General features: G+C 41.2%; 1 protein-coding gene across 3 annotated transcripts in view; it reads left to right on the top strand.

The window, feature by feature from the left end:
- Positions 1-24,696, top strand: part of ITPR2 (inositol 1,4,5-trisphosphate receptor type 2) — a 527,231-nt gene that overhangs the window by 446,807 nt on the left and 55,728 nt on the right. For all 3 annotated transcript variants that reach the window (XM_079936794.1, XM_079936796.1, XM_079936795.1), the window contains 3 exons: positions 3,316-3,408; positions 13,729-13,859; positions 14,988-15,153. In XM_079936794.1, the coding sequence (XP_079792920.1) occupies positions 3,316-3,408; positions 13,729-13,859; positions 14,988-15,153 (390 nt within the window). The remainder of the gene's footprint in view (positions 1-3,315; positions 3,409-13,728; positions 13,860-14,987; positions 15,154-24,696) is intronic.

Consider the following 24,696-nt stretch of genomic DNA (forward strand, 5'->3'; position numbering starts at 1 on the left):
CTAAGTAATCAAGGCATGGAATAGAAACATCATATACATAGATGGAAAGTTACTAAACTTGAGACTGAATTTCAGACCTAGGTAGTAGTCTTTATTCACAGACACATGGTATATTTTCTGTTATGGCCTTTCTTTTTCTCCCTTAAATGTTACTTTGTCTAGAGTTTTATAGGTGTAAATATTTGGAGGAAAAGCTCATGTATATACATACCCCCAAAACTCCACTTGTACTAAACTATCTGTGAATCATAAACTATCTGTTCTCAAAATTCTTTGTCTTAATTATTTACTAGGCATGATCACATTGAGTTATTCAGTACAGAGTGAGTCTGACACTGAAGCGTCACAATTTCTGAATTCAAACGTGTACAGTCGTTATTGTTTCATGAATCTTGTAGTAAATAATTTTAATTGTGTTGTTTAAAAAGTAAATTAGTGTCCAGAGGAATGGATAAAGAAGATGTGGTACATACATACAATAGAATATTACTCATCCATAAAAAGGAACGAAATGGGGTCATTTGTAGAGATATAGATGGACCTAGAGACTGTCATACAGAGTGAAGTAGGTCAGAAAGAGAAAAACAAATATTGTATATTAACGCATATATGTGGAATCTGAAAAAATTGGTGCAGGTAATCTTATTTACAAAGCAGAAATAGAGACACAGATGTCGAGAACAAACGTATGGATACCAAGGGGGACGGGGGTGGGGGACGAATTGGGAGATTGGGATTGACATATATATACTATTGATACTATGTATAAAATAGATAACTAATGAGAACCTACTGTATAGCACAGGGAACTCTACCCCGTGCTCTGTGGTGACCTAAATGAGAAGGAAATCCAAAAAAGAGGGGATACATGTGTACATATAGCTGATTCACTTTGCTGTCCAGTATAAACGAACACAATATTGTAAAGCAACTATACTCCAATAAAAAAAAGTTAGCGTCATTATATTATGAATATATTTTCTTTAGAAATATAAAAAAGTCTTCCTTCCTGTCTTTTACAAAATAGGAAGCATGAAAACTAAAATGTCAAGATCTTCACTAAAAATATTTATACATATTTATATAAAAAGTTGTTAAACAAGAGAAAGCATTTGTAAATACTATAAAAATATGGCATACAAGAACAGCTAACAAAGTTAAACTCTTGATTCTTCATAGACTGAGAGTTTTTGTTTCATAGAGAGTGTATGTGGTACCGTGCCCTGGAAGAAGCACTCATATTTTCATAACATTTTAAATTTAATTCCTAATACTATATATTATGTCTGTGGATATGTAGCATAAAGTTTATTCTTTCAATTATTGAAAACTATTTTCTCCCAAAGTTGAGTGAAATTATCAAACATAGCACATCTAGGGAGCAAGTGAAATTGGGTACACAGTTCTTCAGTGAATGTGAAGAAATCAGTGAACAAAGAGAGAAGGTTGAGGTTCTAGAGCTGAATGGCAGGTGCACCGCAGATGGATATGAGAGCAGAGGACCAATAATTTGCAAATGGCCTTGGGAGTTTAGGACAATGCATATCCCACCTCTGACACCAGTGGAATCTGAATCTGTAGATGCAGGAGCCTGAACTTGACGGTGTTCAGGAGAATCCATGTCTTAGACAAGCCCAAGGAGTTGGCGGGAAGGTAGTGTTGACAAGCGGAGGTTCCAGTGTCTCTCCCACTGCCCCCTATTCCCCATCCTCAGTGCTGCCCTCCTGTTTCTACCCTCATTTTGTCTCCCCAGAAAATGGCAGAAACTTCCCAGGTGCTTCCCCCCCGCTCAGCCTCTCTTCTGCTTGTGCAAGTCATTCATTCCCACCACGGTTCTGATTCTGTGTCTTATGGGTTTGAAAACTTTGCTGGGCCCTGGGCTGGCTGTGGGATGCTTGGTTTAAAATCATTAGCCTAGAAGCTCTGCCTTGTCTGTGCCTTTGCTGGCCTCTGTACCTTTTGTCATAGGATTGTACCTGGAATTGCCCCCGTTACCCTCTACCTCATCTTCCTGTGTGTAAATCCTGTCTCCTCTAGATGGATCCTTCTCCAAAAACCTTTGTTTTTTCCTTTCTAGAATTCACCTCTCCCTCTCTGAATGCACTACCTCACTTTACGTGTACCCCACTCCCTCCATTCAACTATAATTATGTCTGTACCTCTCTGTATTCCCTAATTGATTGTGGGTTCTCCAAGGCCCTGACTCCGAGTCCTCAGAGCTTAGCACGAAGTCAGTAAATATTAATTAAGGGAATGGCTCCTGGGGAACACTCAGGAGCCCCACCTCTCTGACCACTTGATGCTCACTCCACCCCGTGATGTACCCGTCCTTTCTGCCATGCTGCCCCAGTCAGGGTGCGGGGAGGTAAAGTTTGCGGCTTCCCTTCCTCATGGACCCGAGCTCTCTCAGCTCCAGGGCTTGTGTTGGTGGCAACTCCAAGCCTGGTCTCTCTCCTCATCACACGTCCAAACTCCAGCCACCATTCCCCACTTCTGCCTTCGCCTCATCAAACAATCAGGCTAACCTCGGTGGGTGCTGCCCTGAAATGCACATGAATATTTCCTCAGTATCTGAAAATGAACTTAATCCTCTCCCTCCACCTTCTGGACTTTCCTTGGTGGCTCCATGTGAAAAACAGGTTTGAGAGGAACGAACCTCTTCATGTTGTATTTGTTACTAACAACAAAATTTGTTATATGAAACTTGTTTTACGCAGATAAGAAGGTTACTATTTACTTTTCTATCGGGGCCAGGGAGATAGGGGGTAAAGATGGATCCTTGGGGACTAAGGAAGAAAAGATTCTGAACAGGGATCTGGCAGAAGATTCTTGCTTCCCTGAGATGTTTGATGGCCTGTTCCCAGGAACCCACAGTTTACCGTTAAGAGATGCCACCTCCTGCTTGCCCTACCTCAGCCATGGGCACCAGTGGCTGAGAGCTCAGGGTTACCAGCTACACTGGGGGAACATGTTCCTGGCATTTCCAAGCCAGAGCCCTGAATGCATTTGGCCATGGGAACATTGTTACACATGGTGGTTAGGGCCTGCAGTATTATTAGTCGTTTATCTCAGCCACTTTAGAAAGATAGAAAAGGCTTTCAGTGGGTTGGCCCATGAACCTATTCTCTATTTATAAAATTGATTCAGGAGGCAAGACTGTGTTCGGAATTCTACACTAACTTAACTCAATACTTTAGGAACACAGCTCATTTGGAGTAATAGCACCTTTTATTTATGTGCCTTTGTAATGTGTCTGCTCATTTCTTGTCACTTGCATATTTGTCTCTATACTGTGTCTCCATTGTGTGTTCTCAGGTAGCAATGCAGTTTCTGCTATGACTTTAACTTCAATCCTGGGAACATGTGAAAAGGACAACTGCTCACCCACAATACCGGCTTCAAATACAGGTCTGTAAAAAGGGCTCCAGGACAGCATGAACTCGATACTTCTGAAGTTATGCTTATTTGATTAAAGTTATTATAGGTTAGAGAGTTGCTCTAAAAATTTCATGGTGAGTTGAAATAGAAGAATGGAGGGTAAAAGAACCTAAAAGTTTCAAACTAGAGAAGGGATTCTCATATCCGTCATTTTGTATCCTCACCCTGTTCCTTGCGTTATTTGTAATCATGAGAACTTATGAAATTTACCCTGTGGTACATGCTGCTAAAAATTCTGTCACCATATTGCAAAACCATACCGCACTAAGCAAGACCCTTTCCACTGTATAGCCTTTAACTAAGAATATATTGCCTTTAACAGAAGAATCCATCCTTTAAGAAAGAATGGAAAAGCATGGGTTTAGAACTCAAAAAGCTTGGTTATAATCCCTGACCTGCCACTTTCTAGGTCTGTGTCTTGCATATGTTATGCAAATTTCCTGGACCTTGTTCAGATGGCTTGTCCTGAAAGAGAGGGAGGAAGGAAGGAAGGGAGGGAGGGAGGGAGAGAGGGAGATCTATCTAGGTACATAGGTACGTAAGTAGATAGATAGATAGGGCATATGATACTTTCCCTGCCTCCAAAGGAACAAATGGAACCATGCATATAAAAAGAATTTTTTAAACTCTAATCTGTTCTCAAAGGATGTGGCAGGAATTTGGAAACTATGGCATGTGTGAAATTTAATGAACTGTAGAAGGAATTAGTGATCTGTTTCCAGAAGCAGCAAAGATTTAGGGAGCATTTAGATATTTCAAGAGTTCTGTATATAAAAAAGGAATAGATTTAGTCTCTGTTATGTCTACAGAGGGCAAAATCAGACTCAGAGAAAATGAGGGAAGCAAGAGTTAAGCACAGCGTAAGGATGGATTTCCCCACTTCCATCTGGAAGCACATTGTTTGGTCATAATGATAGAGCCTTTTTCCCCAAGTTGCCTTTTGCCTTAAGATGCTGGACTGTTGCTTGAAGTCCAACAAAAATGGACAGTCTCTTCTACTGACTAAATGCTCTATGACTTAAAGGGAGAATTAAACACATGCATATGTTCCATTTCCGCGTCCCAGCAGCTCAGGCACTGTGAACAGCTGCCACTCAGACTTCTTTCCCCCCTGACCTCCTGGGTACCCAGTTCAGGCCCATAAACCACAAACCAGCTCCTTCTCTACTTGTGTAGCTTTGCTGTGCTCTGAAGTTTCTAAAATCCCGTTACATGCATCCCCTGGCTTATATACCTCCAATTTTTTCAGCTTCCTCACATATTACAGCGATGACTCTTCATGTAACACTCCGAGGCAAGAAGCTGAGTGGTGTGACCATGTTTAGGATGGTGCAGTTTGCAGTCACACCACACGCTTGACCCATATTTGACTGACTCTTGGCTAAAATGCCGTTCTTCCCTGGTTCAGCTGTCAAGCCATAAATGCCTATTCTGTGCTCACATAATTGGGAGTTTGGGATTTCAAGTATAAAACCATGCACTTATGTCTATATCTTTCTGCCAGCCCATAATCCCAGGTTGTCCCAGTTTGTCCTGTGAATAGAGGAGGGACTTCTTGACAGATGATCTCTAGGTTTCAGGTCCCTTCCAATGCTCACGTGCCATGAGGCTCATGGTATCTTTATGGGTCCTGATTCTATTAAGCAGAATATTCATTCTCTCTCACGTCATCCTCAAGTTTGTTAAGCTCTAGAACACGGGTTGGCAAACCTGGGCCGTGGGGAAATACGAATTGTCACCTGTTTCTGTACACCCCTCGGGCTAAGAATGGTTGCAGCTTTTTTTTAAGTTTTTTTTTTTCTTTAATGAAAAAGATGCAATGGAGACTGTATGTGACCCACAACGCCTAAAATATTTACCATCTGGCTCTTAACAGAAAAAAGATTCTGCCAACCTCAAAAGGTTTTCATTAAAGGTGCTAGAAGTGCTGCACGGGGACAGTGCTAAGGACAGAGTCCTCTGGTGTGTGGCCACCAGAAATGTGCTTTCAGATTAACATGGTCATGTTTTGTGCATTATTCACCCACAAAGAAATCTGCCTTAAATAAACGACCACTTATCCCATGTTCCTCCTTCTTTTAAAAAATATCTCATGAGGCTCCTTCTCAAAGCCTCCTTGCCAAAGCCCAGATACATCATGTTTGCCAATATTCCCAATGTGAAGTTCGTCTGAACCCGTTACTGGCTTCTCTTGATTCTGACTCCTTCCCACACTAATCCCTTCAATGACGTATCTTATCTGGGGGAGCAGATCAATCTCATTTGTCAGCGGTTTGCAGAATTTGTCATAATCTCAACTTCAGATCTGCAGACGTTTTACTCTTCCCATTTTCCACAATTCAAAAAATCACAGAGAGCTATTTCAAAAACTCAGACATAGTTTAAGTAGCTGGCTAGATTTAAATAGCTCTTAGGATCTGTTGGCCACCTTGAGCATCAATTTATTGTTATAAGTACTTATCTCTTTTTTAATTCAACATTCTTTCTCTGTGACAGAGTATGAAAAAGAGTATGTTAAAAAATTTACTTTCTTGTTAGCATGAGCATTTTAACAACATGGTCCCAAGTAGAGTAACCCTATTTCTGCCTTGCTCTTCTAAAAATTATTTACTTTTTTAAAAAAACAAATACACTGGGTTTCCCCGGTGGTGCAGTGGTTGAGAGTCCGCCTGCCAATGCAGGGGACACGGGTTCGTGCCCCGGTCCGGGAAGATCCCACATGCTGCGGAGCGGCTGGGCTCGTGAGCCATGGCCGCTGAGCCTGCGCATCCGGAGCCTGTGCTCCGCAACGGGAGAGGCCACAACAGTGAGAGGCCCGCGTACTGCAAAAAAACCCCAAAACAAACAAACAAACAAAAAAACCACTGTAACAGTGGTTTGATTTTAAGAGCAAAATATTGGTTTGCCAGTGAACCAAAAACAAAGCTAGTGTTCCTCCTGCCGGAGTCTATAAAGGCGGCTGACCCAGGGGCCCAGCACAGCAGCTGAGCCAGCAGCGCTCATCCAGCCCTAAGGTACAGTGAGGGAGCCGCTGAAGCCCCCCCTCCGAGAATGAGATCCTCTCTGTCATACACGTATGGACACATCCCAGGATGTTGCCGCCCAACCCTGTGCAAGTCTGCAAAGCTTAGGCTTTCTACAGTTTCCCAGGCATTGTTGTAGATGCTCAGCCAGGTATCCTAGTGTCATTGTTTCGTACAGTCTTACTCATGGTGACATTTTGATCTTAACATTCAACAGAATGAAGTGAGTGTTTTTGTAAAATAGGAATAGTTAAGTCAGATCAGTACAGGTCCTCAATGATGATGACGATGATGATATTAATAATTATAAAAACTCTGTGTATTCATTCATTCATACAGGAATATTTGTTGAGCCTCTACTGTGGGCCAGCCACCATATTCAAGACAGTGTTGAATAAAGAAATAATCCTGGACATTATGAAACTATAAAATAGTGAGGGAAGCATAAAAAGTTACAAAATACGTTACTGCAAATGGTGCTATGATAGGTAATCACAAGAGAGCCTAGCTGTAGATAAACAGAGAGGCCCTTCTGGGGAGGGATTATTTAAACTGAGACTTGGAGGGTGAAAGGCCAAGAGAAAGAAGGAGCCGTTCTGAGCCCAGGGAACAGCATGAGTGAAGGCCCTGAAGCATGTCCAGGGATAGATAGATTCTGCTAACTATCCTCATATTATAGGTAAAAACACTGAAGGACAGAGACATTACGTTCACAGCTAGTAAATCTAGATCTCTGATTCCAAGGCCTGTGCTCCAACATTCTAAATTTTATTGCCTCCTAATTAAAGGATTAATCTCTATAAATTATTTCTTTCCTAACCAAAATCTAGAGATGGTTAAAATTCTGCCTAATGTTGCCTTCCTCATAGAATGCTTGGATAGATGTTCGTTATGCGTATTGTCTTCTAAAGGCAATTTCTTAAAAAAAAGTAAATCTTCTCTGTTATGTATTTATCAACTGGAGTTGACTCTCTCCTCTCTTCCCCAGACATTTGACAATGTCTGGAGACATTTTTGGTTGTCATAATTCTGGGAGGAGTTTTACTAGCATCTAGCAAACGAGTAGGGGCCAGGGATGCTGCTAAACGTCTCACAATGCAGAGGACAACTCCCCCCCAACCAAGAATTATTCAGCCCCAAAGGTCTACAGTGTTGAGGCTGAGAAAGTCTGTTCTGTCACAGAGTCTGTTTGGACATTGGTTTATACCTCCGAATGCAAACGCATTAAAGACTTCCCATAATACTGCTATCACCGTCATTTTCACCTAATACATTACACAAAGAACAGAACTTCCCTTTTCCCTGTGGACAAAAGGGGACAATTCTTCCAGGTGTATTGCCCCAGGGGCAAAGTCTGCATTTTTTTTTTTAGGCTGACCTGAACTGGGAGCTGTGGGTATGATTTTGCAGGGAAAGCTCCCAGAGTAAGGAGGAAAGAATCCTGGAGGGATTTCAGCACTGGAGGTGTGACAGGGACGCTGGTGGGATCCAGAGATGGTGGCAGTAGCTTTTCACGATTGGGGATCATTTGTAAATCAGTATTAAAAGCTACAGGAAAGCCTGTATTAATCTGCTCTTTCTTCTGTGACCTTCTTACATTTGACATGGTAAGTGATAAAATCCATTTGATTGAAAACTCTGCGGATCTGACCTTGTAACCCCGCCACCTTTAAATCTTGGCCACGTGTGTCTAACTGCAAAAGTAGAATGAAAGCCAGAACCTGGTGTTTGTGGGGCAGCGTGTGTCGCTTAGATGTAAAAATAACTTTGCTGTGTCTAAGACCAGGATGAAATTTTTTTTTAATTTACTTATTTTATTTACATTTTATTTTTTGGCTGCATTGGGTCTTCGTTGCTGCGTGCGGGTGAGCAGGGGTTACTCTTTATTGTGGTGCGTGGGCTTCTCACTGCGGTGGCTTCTCTTGTTGCCGAGCACGGGCTCTAGGCTCACGGGCTTCAGTAGTTGTGGCACACAGTCTCAGTAGTTGTGGCTCTTGGACTCTAGAGCACAGGCTCCATAGTTGTGGCACACGGGCTTAGTTGCTTCATGGCATGTGGGATCTTCCCGGACCAGGGCTCGAACCCGTGTCCCCTGCATTGGCAGGTGGATTCTTAACCACTGCGCCACCAGGGAAGCCCCAGGATGAAAGCTGAATTTGCAAGCCCTAGCGTGCATTTGTGAAGGCCGTGGTTTGTTACCGAGTGGACAGCAGGTCCGCATTACAGAAGGCCCAGACACGCGCAGTAGCGTGGTAACAAGCCTCGGGGAGTGGAAGGCTGAGCAGCCAGCTGCTGCGGAGGCTCCATAGGTGCGGGTAGAGTCATCCTCCCAGAGGCAGCGAATTCTCATGGCAACTGGCAACTGACTGCAGTTGAATAAAAAAACAGAAATCTTTTATTTCATTTGCTGCAGACTTCCCTGACTTCCTAGACAAAAATGTTCTCCTAAAAAAAACCCCAAAACTGATTTGCTAGAAAAATAAGGATTTTTTGAGGCAAAAAAATTATTTGCAATTATTTTCTAAGTAAAAATCATTTGAATGTACGGGAAAAAAGAGGTTTACAGATGTCCGACATTTATGAGTTATTCAAATTGAATATATTTTTGTATTTTACTTTAGTAAAAATGATTGATGTATAGCAGAACCGGTCAGTCTTTATGTCACACTACCTTTGACTTCCTACTGGGTGCCCCGTGTTTTTAATTTTTTTTTCCTAAAGTTTTTTAAAATCAGCAATTCCATATTGAGGTGATTGTGATTAAAGGGTAAGGCCAAGAAACAAGAGGTTCTCAGTTGTACTCAGAATTTCAAATATGTCTCAATGACAATCTATTGCTTCTAAGAAACCATTAAAAAGGGAATTATTTAATTGTTAAAGCAGAAAAAAATGGCATTAATAAATACTTTTATTTATGCATGTCCATAAAAATTTATAGACTAACAGCTCAGATCGGGGGAAGTATTTCAGAGTCAATAGAATATGTTTTTATTCCTTTCCTCATATGAGACACCCCTATTATGAATTAAGAAAAAATCCTTTCTAATACTCCTAAACTGAAAATGAGGATAATTTAACCTCATATTAAGTATAGAATTTGTTGGTTATATTAAAACTATAACTTTGCATGAGATTTGACAGCCATCTATCAATAATAATGCTAATTATGATACTTGGAATTTATTACACCCCTAAACATATGCCAAGCAATGTTCTAAGTTCTTTACATGAATATACTTAGTTCCTTTAAAATGTCTTCACATTAAAGTCTATTTCCACTAATTGTTCCTTTATGCATGTAAACAAGGACGTGTCCTCTCACTTCTTTTATAACCACCTCTGTTTTCATCCGTACCCCTTTGCCACCATTAGCTAGATCATTATTCTTGCACCTGAAATCTTTTCCTTGCTACCATCTGTTCTCTTTCTTCTTATATACACTCTTGGGTCCTAACTGAACCTTCTTCTGCATTCTCTTATCCCCTCAAACTAATATCCTCTTAATCTCCTTCCTTTCAGTACTAAATTTTTCTATAAAACAGTTGACCTACACTCTCTCCTTCAGTTTCTGAATCAACCATCTCTTAAACTACTTGCCATCTTCCTATGACATCTTCCTATGCTTTTCCTGATGACCTAATTGTTAAATCCAGTGACCTTTTCTTGTTTCTCATTGCCTCTGACCCTTCTGTAATTCTGATGTTTTTTGATACTCTCTTCATCTTTAAATTATTGTCTTCCTTAATTCTGGATCACAGTACTCTCCCAGCTCTTGTCCTCTCTAGCCTTTTAAAAGTCTTCTTGTCCGATAAACGTAAAAATCATCTGAGATTCTTTCCTTGTCTTCATCAAAGCCCCGGCATCCAGTTTTTCCATCCAGATGGTCTGTTTCTGTGGTTTAGTGAGACCATCCTTTCCCAGGTCACCGCTGGCTGGAAGCTTCAGTCTGATACTTCACGTTGCCGTCTCCTTCATACCGAGTCCCGTCAGCTCCCGATCTTTCATCCTTTCCATTCTCACAGCCATTACTCTGGTTGAGGCTCATAGCACATCATGCCTGAATTATTGCAACTGCCTCCTAAGTGGTCTTTCTACCTCCAATTATTCTCTCCTCCTCAATTTACCTACTATATCACCACTAGGCTACTTGTCAGAAATCACTGCTTTGAATATGTCCTTCCCTACCCACAACTCAAGGTGTCCACGATGCTCCATTACCTGCCAACTAAAATCCAAACTCCCTAGAGCTTTTCAGAGAACTGCCAGTTTATCTCCAGCCATATCTTACACTCCTCTACATACTGGTATTAGTGGCTCTTCATCATATAAGCAATTTTTTTAACTCCGGGGCTCTCTGCCCGTGCCATGTGAAATGCCTATCTACTGCTGTCTTAGTCCATTGAGGGACTCCCCCCTCATTATCCTTAGTATTAAAAGTTCTCTCTCTATTCTGATCTCTTTGCACCGCCCTTGTGGCTTTTATCGTGTGTTAATTTGTCTTGTTATTTGAGTTCATGTTTTGTCTCATACTGCTTTGCCAACTAGATGCTAAATCACCTTTCTTCTGTTTAAAATTCTCCAGTGACTCCCCATAGCTTTCAGGATAAAGTTTAAACCCTTTAGCTTGGTGTATGACTCTCTCCATAATCTGGCCCTACCTACTTCTCTTCTTACAGCTCCCGCACTCATCTGCAGATCCCAGAGGCCCTGGCATCCCAATCCACCTGCCATTCCCCAGACACTCCAGATGTTTTTTCATGCCTGCTTGCCTTCGCTCATCCCATTTTATCTGCCTGGAATGTCTTCACTGATCCTACTGGCCAACCATGCCCTCTTTCAATATTCAGCCCAGGTGCCCCCTCCTTTAGGATGCTACCCCTGACACCCCAGCCCATGAGATGCTTATCCATCCTGCCTCCTTAGTACCCATGGTACTGCACTGCCTCTGTTCATCTGCTACCCACATTTCCTAGGGGACCATAAGTTTCCTGGGGGCTGCAGCACTTTCGTCTTCCCACTTGTATTTCTAGCACCTAATGCAAGGGCTCTTGCTATATTGACATGAAGCAGGTTTGGCATGGGGAGAGCTGGTTATGTAGATAGGTCTCCACAAGGTGGCATTTATTTAGGTGAATTCATCGTGACTCAGGGCCTGGCTCTCAGCCTGAAGGCCTGGGAACTTGGCTTAACATATGATGAATAGATCCATCTCACAAAGGTAAAACCTTATTAACCGAGCTCCTAGAGGCTACTGTGTAACTGGCATGCCCAAGCACTCGTTATGGAGTGAGTGGGCTGGACTATGGCTGACATTGACCCTGACCTGGGCACTCTCCCGCTGTTTACATGTCACACAGAAAGCCAATTCTCTTTATGTATTTGCAGCCAATCTATTTTATTTCACAATGGCTACTCGTGTGAATCGTGTGTGGATTTTACTAGCTCACCTCTTATTAAAGAGCAGACAACCTCACTTCTGAATTATTGGGGAGAGATGGGAGCACTTTCCTGTAGCTTCCATAAACTGATTAATCTGGTACTTAATCAGTCTTTAGTAAACATTGGTGTCATATGACTAGGTAGTTGCTGATGAAATAAACGAATGCAGATCCTGCCACTAGATAGAAGATTGATTGGACGTCTGACCGTGGCAAAGTAGTATATAGACATACTGCACGTGACTGCATTGCTGGAAAACCATATTTCTCTTCAAAAATTCCTTTAACTCTCGTACACATTTCTGACTATTTTCTTCGCATTCTTCCTAGCCAGCACCACCACCAGGTGTCGGGGACCTAACCAAGCACTGTGCAGACTGCGCTTTCTCACTGTCTTCTCTGCCCTTCTTGCCTCTTCTGCTGTTCTGACAGCTGGTACCACAAGCTTTACTTCTTCCTCATTTCTCCTGTCTCCAAAAGCGGTTTTATTTCTTCTACTTTCTAAGTCAGAATGTGCCTTGGTGCTCACCTCTACGGGAAGTGGTCCAGCACAGACCCTGCTGGTATCTTTGATACTGCATTTGATGCTTACCCTTCTCTGACTTCCGCCCTCCTCTTGAGGAGTATGTTTTAGAAAGAAGCAGCTCTGAATAAAGGGAAAATGCCGGATCCCTCGTCCATGTGATGTTGAAGTCAGCTTACAAGAAGAAAATCAACCCTTTCATAACAAAGTACCAGACAGGCTATTTGTAGTGGGTCAGGTACACAAAATTATCAATAGAAGCGTTCTCTTTCTTTTTCCTTTGGTGGTAGTTGTTTTTACATTCACGCCGTGACATGCAGACTGGCTACACCATTCCAAAGTTCAGTGCCACTCTGGTTCTTTAATCTTGTAACAAGAAAAGTACATTTCTGCTTACTTAATTTAGGAAATCCTGATTCTAGTATCCAATTTGGTGTGAATTTGTTATTATTTTAAATGACTGAGAGATTACTACCATATTTGGTAACTTTATCTTTAAACAAAATAAGACTAGGAATTTTCCTGTCATATTATACTTTTTTATCTCTCTCCGTTTGTCCCTAAATATTTTCACATAAACACATTCACCTAAAATAAATTATTTACATGAAATAAATTGTTTACATAAATGCATCGTGCTTCTTACCTGTAGCTCCATGCTGGTCATTCAGAAAAATTTAGACACTTACTAAAGAAGTGAAATAGCATTTGCCCCAATTTGTGAGCCCTTAACTTACTATGGGTATGCCAATCTCTGTACAAAGTGTTTTACATACCTTAAATATAATCCTTAAATAACCCTCTGAAGGGTTTAATCCTTAAACAGACCCCCCCCCCCCTCATTTTACAGATGAGGACGTTGAGATTAAGTAACTTGCCCAAGTCCCAGTTCTGGAACAGAGTAGAATTTAAAGCTGGGTTCACCTAGCTTCCTTGTACAAACTCTTTCCCCCCCACAATACTTTTGCTTCCTGGGTGAGTTAACTGTGTTTTCAGAAGGTCTCACTGAAATCTCCCCACATCACGACAATGCGCAATGAATATTAGCTTTCTTATATTCTGTCCTTTTTTGTTCTGTCATTTTCCACCGATGAAAGAAAAAATGATTTGGGGATATTATATGCGTGCTTTCTGAGTCTGTGTCAGTCACGGGCTTCACGGGCTGCCGCATGGAAAATAACGTGTTATATCCCTTCAGAAAACTGTGTCCTGACACAGTTATAAAGAAATAGATCTTTGACAGTACATAAGAGTGTGTTTTAAAAGCATGAGGTTGCTGTACTGTTTGACTTGTTTGTTTTTGTAGCTGCTGAGGAATATGAAGATGGAATTGAAAGAACGTGTGACACCCTTCTTATGTGCATCGTGACTGTCCTGAACCAGGGCCTCAGGAACGGCGGCGGCGTGGGAGATGTGCTGAGAAGACCCTCAAAAGAAGTAAAAGCTGGAGAAAAATGGTTTTTCAAGAAGCACATGATCTTGTTTTAACCTTTCTTAACAGCATTTACAATATGGTTTTTGTTTTCAGGGTACTGCATGTTATGTTGTTTGCTTTAACAGTATCATGGTGGCCATTGAAACCAATTCGCTGTATACTGGGATTACATAGAAACAGCTAATGTCCTAGAAATCTATGTATGTTAGTAGGGTCATGAACTCTGTACATCTTTGAACTGTGGACAGAGTTATATTCAACTATATATATTTCGACTATAGTCTTTATGGAGGAGTTGATTGTTACGTAAGTAACAGAAACCAGGCTGCCTTTTGTCTGTCAGGTTTCTCAGGCATGAATATTTACTCTTTGCCTCTGAATAGGAACAGCCTCTATTATTTATCGAGGAGGAATATCAAATCTGAGCAAATTCTAACAGGATTTTGTATATTCAAATGGCAAGGCTGAAAAATTTCTCATTGGCTACAACGTCTCAAGGGCCACGCTGGGAGCTTGAATAATCTCAGTCCTCCAACAGGCCAGCCATATCACGTTGTCCGTTCATCTCATGTTTCCTCATCTATGAAACATCTAGGCTATCTGATCTCTAATGTGTATTTTAATACCATTTGTCAAGTAGAAATAAGCCTGAGTTGAATGTACTTAACTCTATAAGGCCAAGAACAAAATCAACTCCAGAAATGGACGGATCATTATATCCTCCTCAAATCTCTGATCTCTGACCTTTGGGACTGGTATTTGTCTACCTTTCGTGCAGCTTCTGGGATAGGGGCCCACTGCACCAAAACGCATTTAGCACAATGACACGTAAAGTGGTTTTTAATACACAGTAAGTCCCTCCCTTGGAGAGGAAAAGTGCAAGTCCTAGGGAATGGAAGGGGTCTGGGAACAGACTGGAAAATTTTCCTCACACTTAAAGAAAACAAAGATAGAAAGTGGGTCTTATTTTTCCAACTTGGAATACTATTCATATTTAGCAAACAATGGTTGAATATATACTTTCTGCTAGACAATATGCTAAATCAACATGCCTCCAAAATGTGTGTGTGTATATATATCTATATACACAATGGGCTTCTTTTTTAATGTTTTAAAATTTTTTATTTCAGGAGCCCTTGTTTGCTGCCCGAGTGGTGTATGACCTTCTTTTTTATTTCATTGTCATCATTATCGTTCTTAACTTGATTTTTGGGGTTATCATTGATACTTTTGCGGATCTCAGAAGTGAAAAACAGAAAAAAGAAGAAATTCTAAAGACAACCTGCTTCATCTGTGGTAAGTGTTCTCAAGATGCTAAAATAATAGAGAAAGAAACTGCCCAGTAGAAAGGAGGGACTAGAATGATTTTTGTTTGCCATGCTTTGGGAAAAATTATTTCAAAATGAAAGCTGGACAAAATTCAGATTATGTAACTGAGCGTTGGACTGGGATACTCTGCTTCCAGAAGAAGCAGAAGAATTACATCCCAAAGCTAACTTGCCATTATTTCTGCAATTTGTATGAGTCTCTGACTATAGTATGTGTTACAAAATACCAAAAGGTTCCACCAACTGACAAACAGATTTTTAATCACAATAACATATTGATTAAACAATAGAATGATTTTTATTGTATTTTGTTAGGTTATGAATCCACAGATGATTTTCCCAGCAGCTTGAACTTCTACTCACTGGCAGTACTTTGGTTTTGATTCTGAATTGTGGTTTCTCTCAATTTCTGCCACTCTCTCCCTCCCTCCCTCTCTCTCTCACACCCTGTCCTCCTCTTCTTCTATCGTTAGCTCTCTCAGGCCCACCCAACCCTCTCTTTGTCCTCATTATTTCCTTTGGCTCTATCCTCTGCTTCATAGACCTTAGCCCTTTCTGGCTTTAGTCGTCTCTGTAGCTGGCTTAGTCACCCTACGATCCTTCCCCCTCCTTGAATAATCACCAACTCCTGGTGATACTCACTATCTATTTTTCCACGTCAAGCTGAAGAATCTTTTTGATAAAAGTCACGAAACAAACATAAGGGCCTCACTAAGATGTTTATTCTATATAACTTAAACTGGACCCGCAATAAATCCCCTTCCTTCCTTGGTTCACCTTTTATCAACTGTCTCATTTCCCTGAATGGTTCTTCCAAGCCTTTCCAGCATCCCTCCAACAGGTGGGAGTATGCCAGATATGAACCTGTGATCATGAGCTCTATTCCAAGGAAACAAACACAAATTAGACATGCCCTTCGGGGTGTCCACGATCTGTTGTGGAATACAGACACAGTAAATATCAGTGCTATCTAATGCGTTAAGGGAAATGATGGAGAAGTTTACAGGTTGTTAACATCTCGTTGGGTTGTGGTAGGGGGCAGCCGAGGAAGAGTCAAGAAAGGTTTCTTAGAAGAAATGGTGATGGAGCTGATGGTAAAAGATGGAAGGGAGGGACTTTCCTGGTAGTCCAGTGGTTAAGACTCCACGCTGCCAATGCAGGGGGCACGGGTTCGATCCCTGATCAGGGAACTAATACCCTGCATGCCACATGGCGCGGCCAAAAAAAAAAAAAAAGATGGAAGGGAGAGAGCCATATCCAAGTGGGTAGAAGCAGAGTGGCCAGCAGAAGGAAAGGCGTGGACGGGTGAACAGCATGAATAGAGTCTTCATTTCCTGTAAACAGCTCAATGTTTCTGGAGTGTAAGTTTCAGAGCAGGGCAATGCCAGCAAAAGAGATTGGCCAGATCATATGTGGCCTTTTATATTAGAAAGCTTGGACCTCATCCTATGGACTTATAGAAAATGGCGAACAATTAAAGAATTTTAAGTAGAGGATGCAGGGTCTAATTTTTATTTTCGAGCACTGTGGCAGCTATGGGAAGTTGTTCATCAGGGGACAATATTGGAGGCAGAGTAACTAGGTAGAAGGTTATTGCCATAGTCCATGAGAGGTAACAAAACCTTGATCCGGGAGAGGTAGTGGTGGCAGTATTCAGGATTACAGGACAAAGTTAAGAAATACTGGGGAGATAGAATTTTTAAATTTCAATGGTTTGGTTTGGAATGGATATGAGAGAGCGTGGGTGCCTGGGTGGATGGCAGTACCAACAGCTGAGTCTGGGAATAGAAAAAGAAAAACAATTTTACATAGGCATATACTGAATTTGGCTTTGGAAGTACTGAAATTGAGGTATGTACTGAACAGCCCAATGGGATACACTCAGCACAGAGGTCAACATATCTGTCTGAGCCTCAGAGAAGGAGACAGTATCGGGGAATCCTCAGCCCGTATGACATAGAAAAAGCTGGAGTGTGGAGCAAGGCTTCCAAGTGAGAGGAGGAGGTGATGGGAGCTCACATGGAAAACGTCAGCATTGAAAAGTTGAAAGAGAAAGGGGATCACACACTCACAAAACCTTTCCAGTCTGAATGGTGTGAGGACAACCGGACATGTGTGGCACGTGGAAGTGAGGGGAGAAAATACCCTTGGGAACAAAAGAATTGATTATCAACTGTGTCAAAGCAGTAACATGAACTGAAGCAGAGCCTTTGAATTTCTCGTTTAGGAGGCTTTGGAGATTTTAGAGAGGAGTTTCCAGGAAAGTAAGGGCAGATACCAGATTGCACAGTGCTGGGGAGGGACTTGCTGGGAGGAAATGACACAAAGAGAAGAGTCTTCTCTTCATATGTCTAGATTAGATGGAGGAACACAAGATTGACGTGGCGCCAGAAAGATGTTGTGCAAGAATTGGGAGATTTGGGGAAGAGAGTTATTATATAGAAGGGTGAGTCCCACAGAGGAAGAAAGGTAGTACCTTTGAAGATCTTCCTGTGTCTCATGGTCTTGCCTTTACACTGCTTCCTCGAAGCCTTTTTCTTCACAATCGTAATAACTGTTATGTCAGCGCACTACCTCCGAAACATGAGTTCTTCGGAAAAATCTATCGGTAGACTGAGTTTCATTCTAAGACATGATCCTGTCCCCCCTATTATAACAACAAAAAAACGTAAACAGCAAAATAAGCGTGTCACTTCACCCCTATTTCTGCTCCTCTGAGCTTTCCCTTCAATGTCAAAATTCTCTCTGGCTTTTCACGGTTATCAAAAAGCCTGTAGCCTGTAAATTCCTTAAAATATCACAATAACCTTCATCACCAAGTTGAAATGTTTGTCTCAAATCTCATCATGAACTTCCTGCTGACCTTTTCTTCTAGCTCAGATTGCATGTTCTCTGGGTCTATCACAAGGCCCTAGTCCTTCTCCCAACCCCTGATCAGAGGTTCTGATTTTATCATAGACTCCTTGTCTCTTCCCTCTGCCCTTACGTAGATTATTGCCAAATATGCAGCCAGGGCTCCAACCTCTCTCCAGGCTTTTGTTCTTTATTTTCCATGGTTGATTGACATTTAAAAAGATATGGCTTCCTGGAAGCCAATTTTACCATATCTGCAAACCAGTGCATCATGCCTTTCCATCTCCTTCCTCTAACCTGGCAACTTCTCTTGTCTTCTGTATTGCAATTAATGATACCCCACTGGGCTGGGAACTTCTCCATCATTTTAAGCGTCTCCTTTTTCCTCTTCCAGGTGCACTAGTTACCACGTGGTACTGAATCTGCTTTCACAGTCTCACTTCCTTCCACATATTCCCACAGCCACACCTTGGTTTTTGAGGCTCACCCTGGCTCATACCCCCCAAATGGACTGTTCAGTGCTGCCAGACAGAATTTTCCACTTTGAACTCATTTCCTTACTCAAAAGCCTATCAATAACATTGTACAGTCTATAACTCTAAAATTCTGATTTTCCTGGCATGTCAGCTGCCCCACAATTGGGCCCCTTCTTTTTTGCCTGCCTTTTCCTCCACTGTTCTCCCATTTATAGCTCAGGTTCTGGTTCAACTGCATTACTCATCTTTAACTCTCTCTCATGTGTTCTCAGTTATGGTGTTTCTGTTTGGAATACCCAAACTCCTAAGCTGTTGAACTACTGCCCTGTCTCTAAAGCCATTGTTCCATGAATTCAGCTTTCTCTGGTCTCACTAACCAGAAGCAAACACATCTGCTCCTAAATTTGTCGATCACGATTAGCTATATAGTACTGTACGTATTTTTCATTGTCTCATCTCCTCTGTTGTATACTATGCCTTACCATCTTATAGAAAGTATATGAACTTTACCATCAAGTAGACATGGGTCTACACTGGTTCCACATCCTGGCTATGTGGTCTTGGTCAAGTTTCCTTTCACCTTGAAAGTGAGGAATATAATGCCATGTTTTGGGGTTGTGGTGGGTATAAATGAAATCCTGTATCTAAAAATTCTTAGCTCCATGCTTAACTGAGAGTAAGCTCTCAATACATGATAACTTCTCGTCTTTAGGAGATCCACATCTACATCTTATCCATTTTTATGCTTCCATAGTGTATATTAGGGATCATTCATAAATATTTGCTTAATGAATGACTATCCAATTAGTCACCTCCAAATTAACATTGTCTCTATACTTATGTGGCTTATAACCTATAAAAGGAAGATAAAGCAAGTAAGTCCTAAATTGCTATATACTGCAGGCAAAAAACTTAGATGCACTAATTCCAAGTTATCCCAAGTTTTGTCACATGTATGGTATTGTTTCTGTGGCACACACATGTCCACAGGGATATAGGGTGATATATCAGAAGGTATTAGATCAACATGGCCTATTTTTCAGAAGCTTCACATTTATTAACAAATTTGAGAGACCACTGAGGTGAGTCAACCTGAGAGCAAATTCAAATAGTATTTTTATATTAGAACAAATACTTTGTAAAGTAGAACAAATTTAGTGTGAACGTTTGAAATAAAATAGAAACTTACTTAAATATTGAAAAGTGTTTTCAAGCTCTTTTAGCTGCTAATCCCTGTGACCTCAGTAACATAAAGGTTCTTTATTCTCTGCCCTCAAAGGGCAGAAACATGTGGGAAGTGTCGTGATAAAGTATATCTAGATATGCATTCATTCCTGGAATCACTTACCACATATAAGATCTAATATATACCATATATATTAGAAGAACTTAATTACAAGAATAATTTAAACATTCGGGATATTTGGGGGTTGTATTAGTAGGCTATCAAATAGTTGTGATTAATCTAGAAACGGTTCTTGGAGGAGTTTGGTGTTAAATTGTGATCCAAAGGGGGATATAGTATCAAATAACAGAGGAGAGATTCTCCACAGTAGGAGCTGGCCCCAGGAGTATTCCAAGGATGCCCATAGTAGCAACAGAAGACGTAGGTACTGTGACAGGCAGTGAGAGCAAATGGGACTTTCCTAGCCTTGAAGACAGTGAACCAGGTGTTTCAGAGTTGGGATTCAGAAAACAGTTGCTAGTGGTCCAGAAGGTGGTCATGATGAGGTGATGATGAGCACATGACAGAGCTGAAGCAGTAAGCATGGAAACAAATCGACTCTGTTGTCCACATTAACTATTAATTTTGAATTACTAGAGGTGAAAAATCCAGTGAAAAGGAGATGTCGACAGACCAGGTGTGACAAAATAACAAAATGGAGAAAGGATTTGATGATAGGTCAGAACTCCTATCATAGGAGGGTCAGGTTCCTAGAATTAAAGATCTTTCTAGATGATTTAATAGGAAATAAAGGCTAAATTGTGAGGGGGGGCATCTAGGTTCTTCTCTTGGTAATTAGTCCCTTCTCTATACTTTGCGCATTATTTTATTATCTTTATTGTCTATACTTATGCGTGAAAGTCATTCATTCACCTATTTGTTCAACCGTTACTTACTGAGCATCTACTAAGTGCTAGGGTATTGCAGTGAACAAAAACAGACAAAAAACACTTCCATCATGGAACTTATTTTCCAGCATACATAGAATGTCAAATGATGACTATGGAGAAAAATAAAGCAGAGAAGAGGAATGTGGATGCCTGGCTAGTGAGTGGGTATGTTCCTTACCTTAGTCATACTGGGTGGGAAACACAACATAAGTGTAGCCTTAACATTTTTCCTGAAAAGTTTGTATTGAGCACACAGAGCTCCTCTTACCCTTCCTTTCTTTCTCCCTTGGTTGTCTCATCTGATGCTCTGGCTTTCATTGTTCATTTTATGTCATTTATCCTTGGACTAGTGGAGTTATATCTTGAATGCTGTTTGGAATTTCCAGCTTCCTACCTAACATCCCAACATTGGTTGTTCCGTAGGCATCTTAAACTCAACACATCCAGAATCAAATACGTCCTCCCTTTAAAATCTCTTCCTTCTATTTTTTTTCCTCTTGATTTAGTGATATTACCTTAAACTTGGTCATTCAAGTCAGAATATCGAGTAGTCCTAGATTCCTCCTAAATTGGTACCTCTAATCGGACATCAAGCCCTCTTCAGTTTCTACCCCAGAGTCCTCTTCAATCTTTATTATTGATACATTCAATTATTCTGTGAACTTTAGTTGAATGCCTACTGTTTTCCAGCTACTATGCCAGGTGCCGGTAATACAAGAATAAATCAGACAAAGCAGTAGAGCCTAAGATAGAAACAGACAAATTTTCATAACAAAGACACAGAGAGGACCAACCAAGGGAGTCAGAGCTGTGGCAGTGGTTGAGTTGGCTCTTGGAGCAGAAATTCCTGTAAAGTGGGAAAGAGACTAGATGGGGGCGTAGAGTTTTCAGAGGAGTTGGTGTGTTTGGAGAATGGTGAGAAAGTCAGGGTGACTACAAGACGTGCACAGAATGGATAGTCAGTGCATGAGTCTGAGGGCGACCTCAAGTTCACTGGTGGACAGGGATTTCATTAACAGAGGGGAAGAAGAAGGGCTAAAGAAACAAATCTTTGATGAGTTGAGTTTGACATGCCCATAAGTTATCCAGGAGGCAGCGGGAAGTAGAATCTAAAGTTGAGAAGAAGGGTCAGTACTGGGGATAAAGATCGAGAACTCATCAGCATGATGATGGTTGAAACCATGGGAATGGATGATCAAGCTTAGAGAGCAAGACCCAGTGAAGATGAAAGACAACCAGTTTCCCTCCCTTATATCCCTCCTCCCCTGTCCTAGTCCCCTGGACTCCTACCCTTAGCCTCTTCTCTCACAGTCTTCCTCTAAATCCTGGCACAGGGAGTTACTTAAAGCACAGCTCCCAGTATGCCAGGCTGCCTCAAAAATCTTCAGCATTGGGCTTCCCTGGTGGCGCAGTGGTTGGGAGTCCGCCTGCTGTTGCAGGGGACGCGGGTTCGTGCCCCGGTCCGGGAAGATCCCACATGCCGCGGAGCGGCTGGGCCTGTGAGCCGTGACCGCTGAGCCTGCGCGTCCGGAGCCTGTGCTCCGCAACGGGAGAGGCCACAGCAGTGCGAGGCCCATGTACCGCAAAAAAAAAAAAAATCTTCAGCATAAAGCACAGACTCCTTAGCTTTGTGTTTAATACTTTTCATGTTTTGTGCCAAATGTACCATTTCATCTTAATTTCTGAGTGTTCCCTCCTGGCCACACCAGAGGAACTGACAGTCCCCCTAAACAGGGCATTTACTCTCATCTCTAGCTTTGCTGTGCTATTTCCTCAGCCCAGAGGCAAAAGAACATGGCTTTGGAGTCAGGAATATTTTTATTTAAATACTGGCTGACTTTTCCACTAAATAGAGGTGTTAACTTGAGCAATTAATTGAATCCCTCTGAATCTCTTTCCTCACATGCTAAAAGGTCAGATCGGATTATTGTAATTATTATAGCGTGTTTGGACATCTTTATAGTTGTCAGCATAAATAGGTGCTCAATAAAAGTTAAGTACCTTTTCTTACCATTCGTCTCTTCTCCATTTGCCATGATCATGTTTCATAGGCCAGACATTTAAAGTTTTATGCCTCTTTGAAACCTTTTAAAGTGTGCCTGGTCAGAACTCATTTTGTCCTCCTTTATGTTTCCTTGGAAGATTGTATCACTTCAGAATATAAACAAGTTGTCTGTTTCCTCTCCCATATTGTAGGTTAATTGATGGTAGACATTATCTTTATAGCCCTGTGTATCTTGCAACAGGTAGGGAATTGTTTGAATTGAATTCTAGGAGAAAGCTACTTTAAAATTTTCTCCTTTTTTTTTTTTTTTTGGTAATAACTCTGTTGAGGTACAATTCACATACTGTATGATTCACCCACTTAAAGTGTATAATGCAGTGGGTTTAGTATATTCAGAGTTCTCCACCCATCATCACAATCAATTTTAGAACATTTTCATTGCCCTCAGAAGAAACCTCATACCCTTTAGCCATCACTGCTCCCTTCCTTCCCATCAAACCTTCCATCCACCTCAGCCCTAGGCAACCATTGATCTACTTTCTGTTGCTATAGATTTGCCTATCCTGGACATTTCATATAAATGGAATCATAAAATATGTGGTCTTCTGTGACTTGCTTCTTTCACTTGATATGTTTTCAAGGTTCGTGTTATAGCATGTATCAGTACTTCCTTTCTTTTTATTGCAGAAAAATATCCACTGTATGGATATACCATATTTTGTTTATCTTTTTATCAGCTGATGAACATTTGGGTTGTTTCTACTTTTTGGCTATTATGAATAATGCTGGATATTCATGTATGCTTTTGTGTGGACATATGTCTTTCTTTTGTGTATATACCTAGGAGTGGAATTGCTGGTACACATGGTTACTCTATGTTCAACCTTTTGCAGAACTGCCAAGCTCTTCTGTAAAGTTGCACTATCTTACATTTCCATCAGTAGTGTAGGAGGCTTCCAAGTTATCCATGTCGTCATCCACATTGCTATTATCTGTTTTTGATTATAGCCATCCTAGTGGAACAATATTTTATGAGTGACATAGTTTTTTTTTTCTTAAAGTAATGAGAATTTATTGAAACAATACATGAGCCGTTTAAGATAACAGGTGCAGTAAGCAAAGAGCCATCATGGAGAGCCAGATGCTATTCATGAAACTAAAGCAAGACCCTCAGCCCCACCATACGCTATTACCCAACAACTTTTTTCTCAGCTTCCCCTTTCTTTCTGTCTAGAATGGCTTCCCTATGCTAATTGCTTCTCTCTACTTGCTGCTCTACCTCCTGGTTTCTGCCAGTTCACAGCTTCTACTGCCTCATTGCTTTCTGCTTATATCCTACTCTTTCTGCATCTCTTCAGTTCTGTTATATTCTTAGTGACATATTCTTAATTCACTCAATTAATATTTTATTCAGTGCCGACTATGTAGCAGGCAATATTCTAAGCTATTGGGACCATTGATGAAGAAAAGAGACACATATATCTGCCCATGGACATGCAATAAGTAATCAACGTAATAAGCTCATATCTAAGTTCCTGGATAAAATGATATTCCTCTTTTCTGTGCCAGTTAGCAGGCTGGATTTTTCTTGCACAATCATTTTTACCTCTGTAATTGAGACTTGTGGTCCAGTTTAATAGAACACCTTTGATATGGCTATATTCAGTCTGTTAAGAGGTGATAAGCACTCTAGGAAAAGGAAGGGGACAAGGAAAGAGTGATCGAAAGTATTGGCAAAACAGAAGAGACAGGCTATAGGATTAAATAAAGTGATCAAGGTAAGCCGCATTGAGAAGGTGAGATTTGAGAAAAACTGGAAGGTAAGTGAGTTAGTCAAAGAGATACCAGAGAGAAGAGGGTTGTGGGCAGAGGAAACAGCCAGTTCAAAGGCCCTGGGGCAGGGGTCTGGGTGCAAGGATCAGCAGGGAAGCCACTGTGGCTGGAGGAGAGTTAGCAAGGGAGAAGATAGAGGGAGACAAAGTTAGAGAGGCTGGAGGGCCACATCACTTAGGGCTTAGCAAAAAGATATTGAGTGGGATGTAGTTAAACTCAACAATTATTC

Source organism: Stenella coeruleoalba (assembly GCF_951394435.1).
Source record: "Stenella coeruleoalba genome assembly, chromosome: 11".
NCBI lineage: Eukaryota > Metazoa > Chordata > Mammalia > Artiodactyla > Delphinidae > Stenella > Stenella coeruleoalba.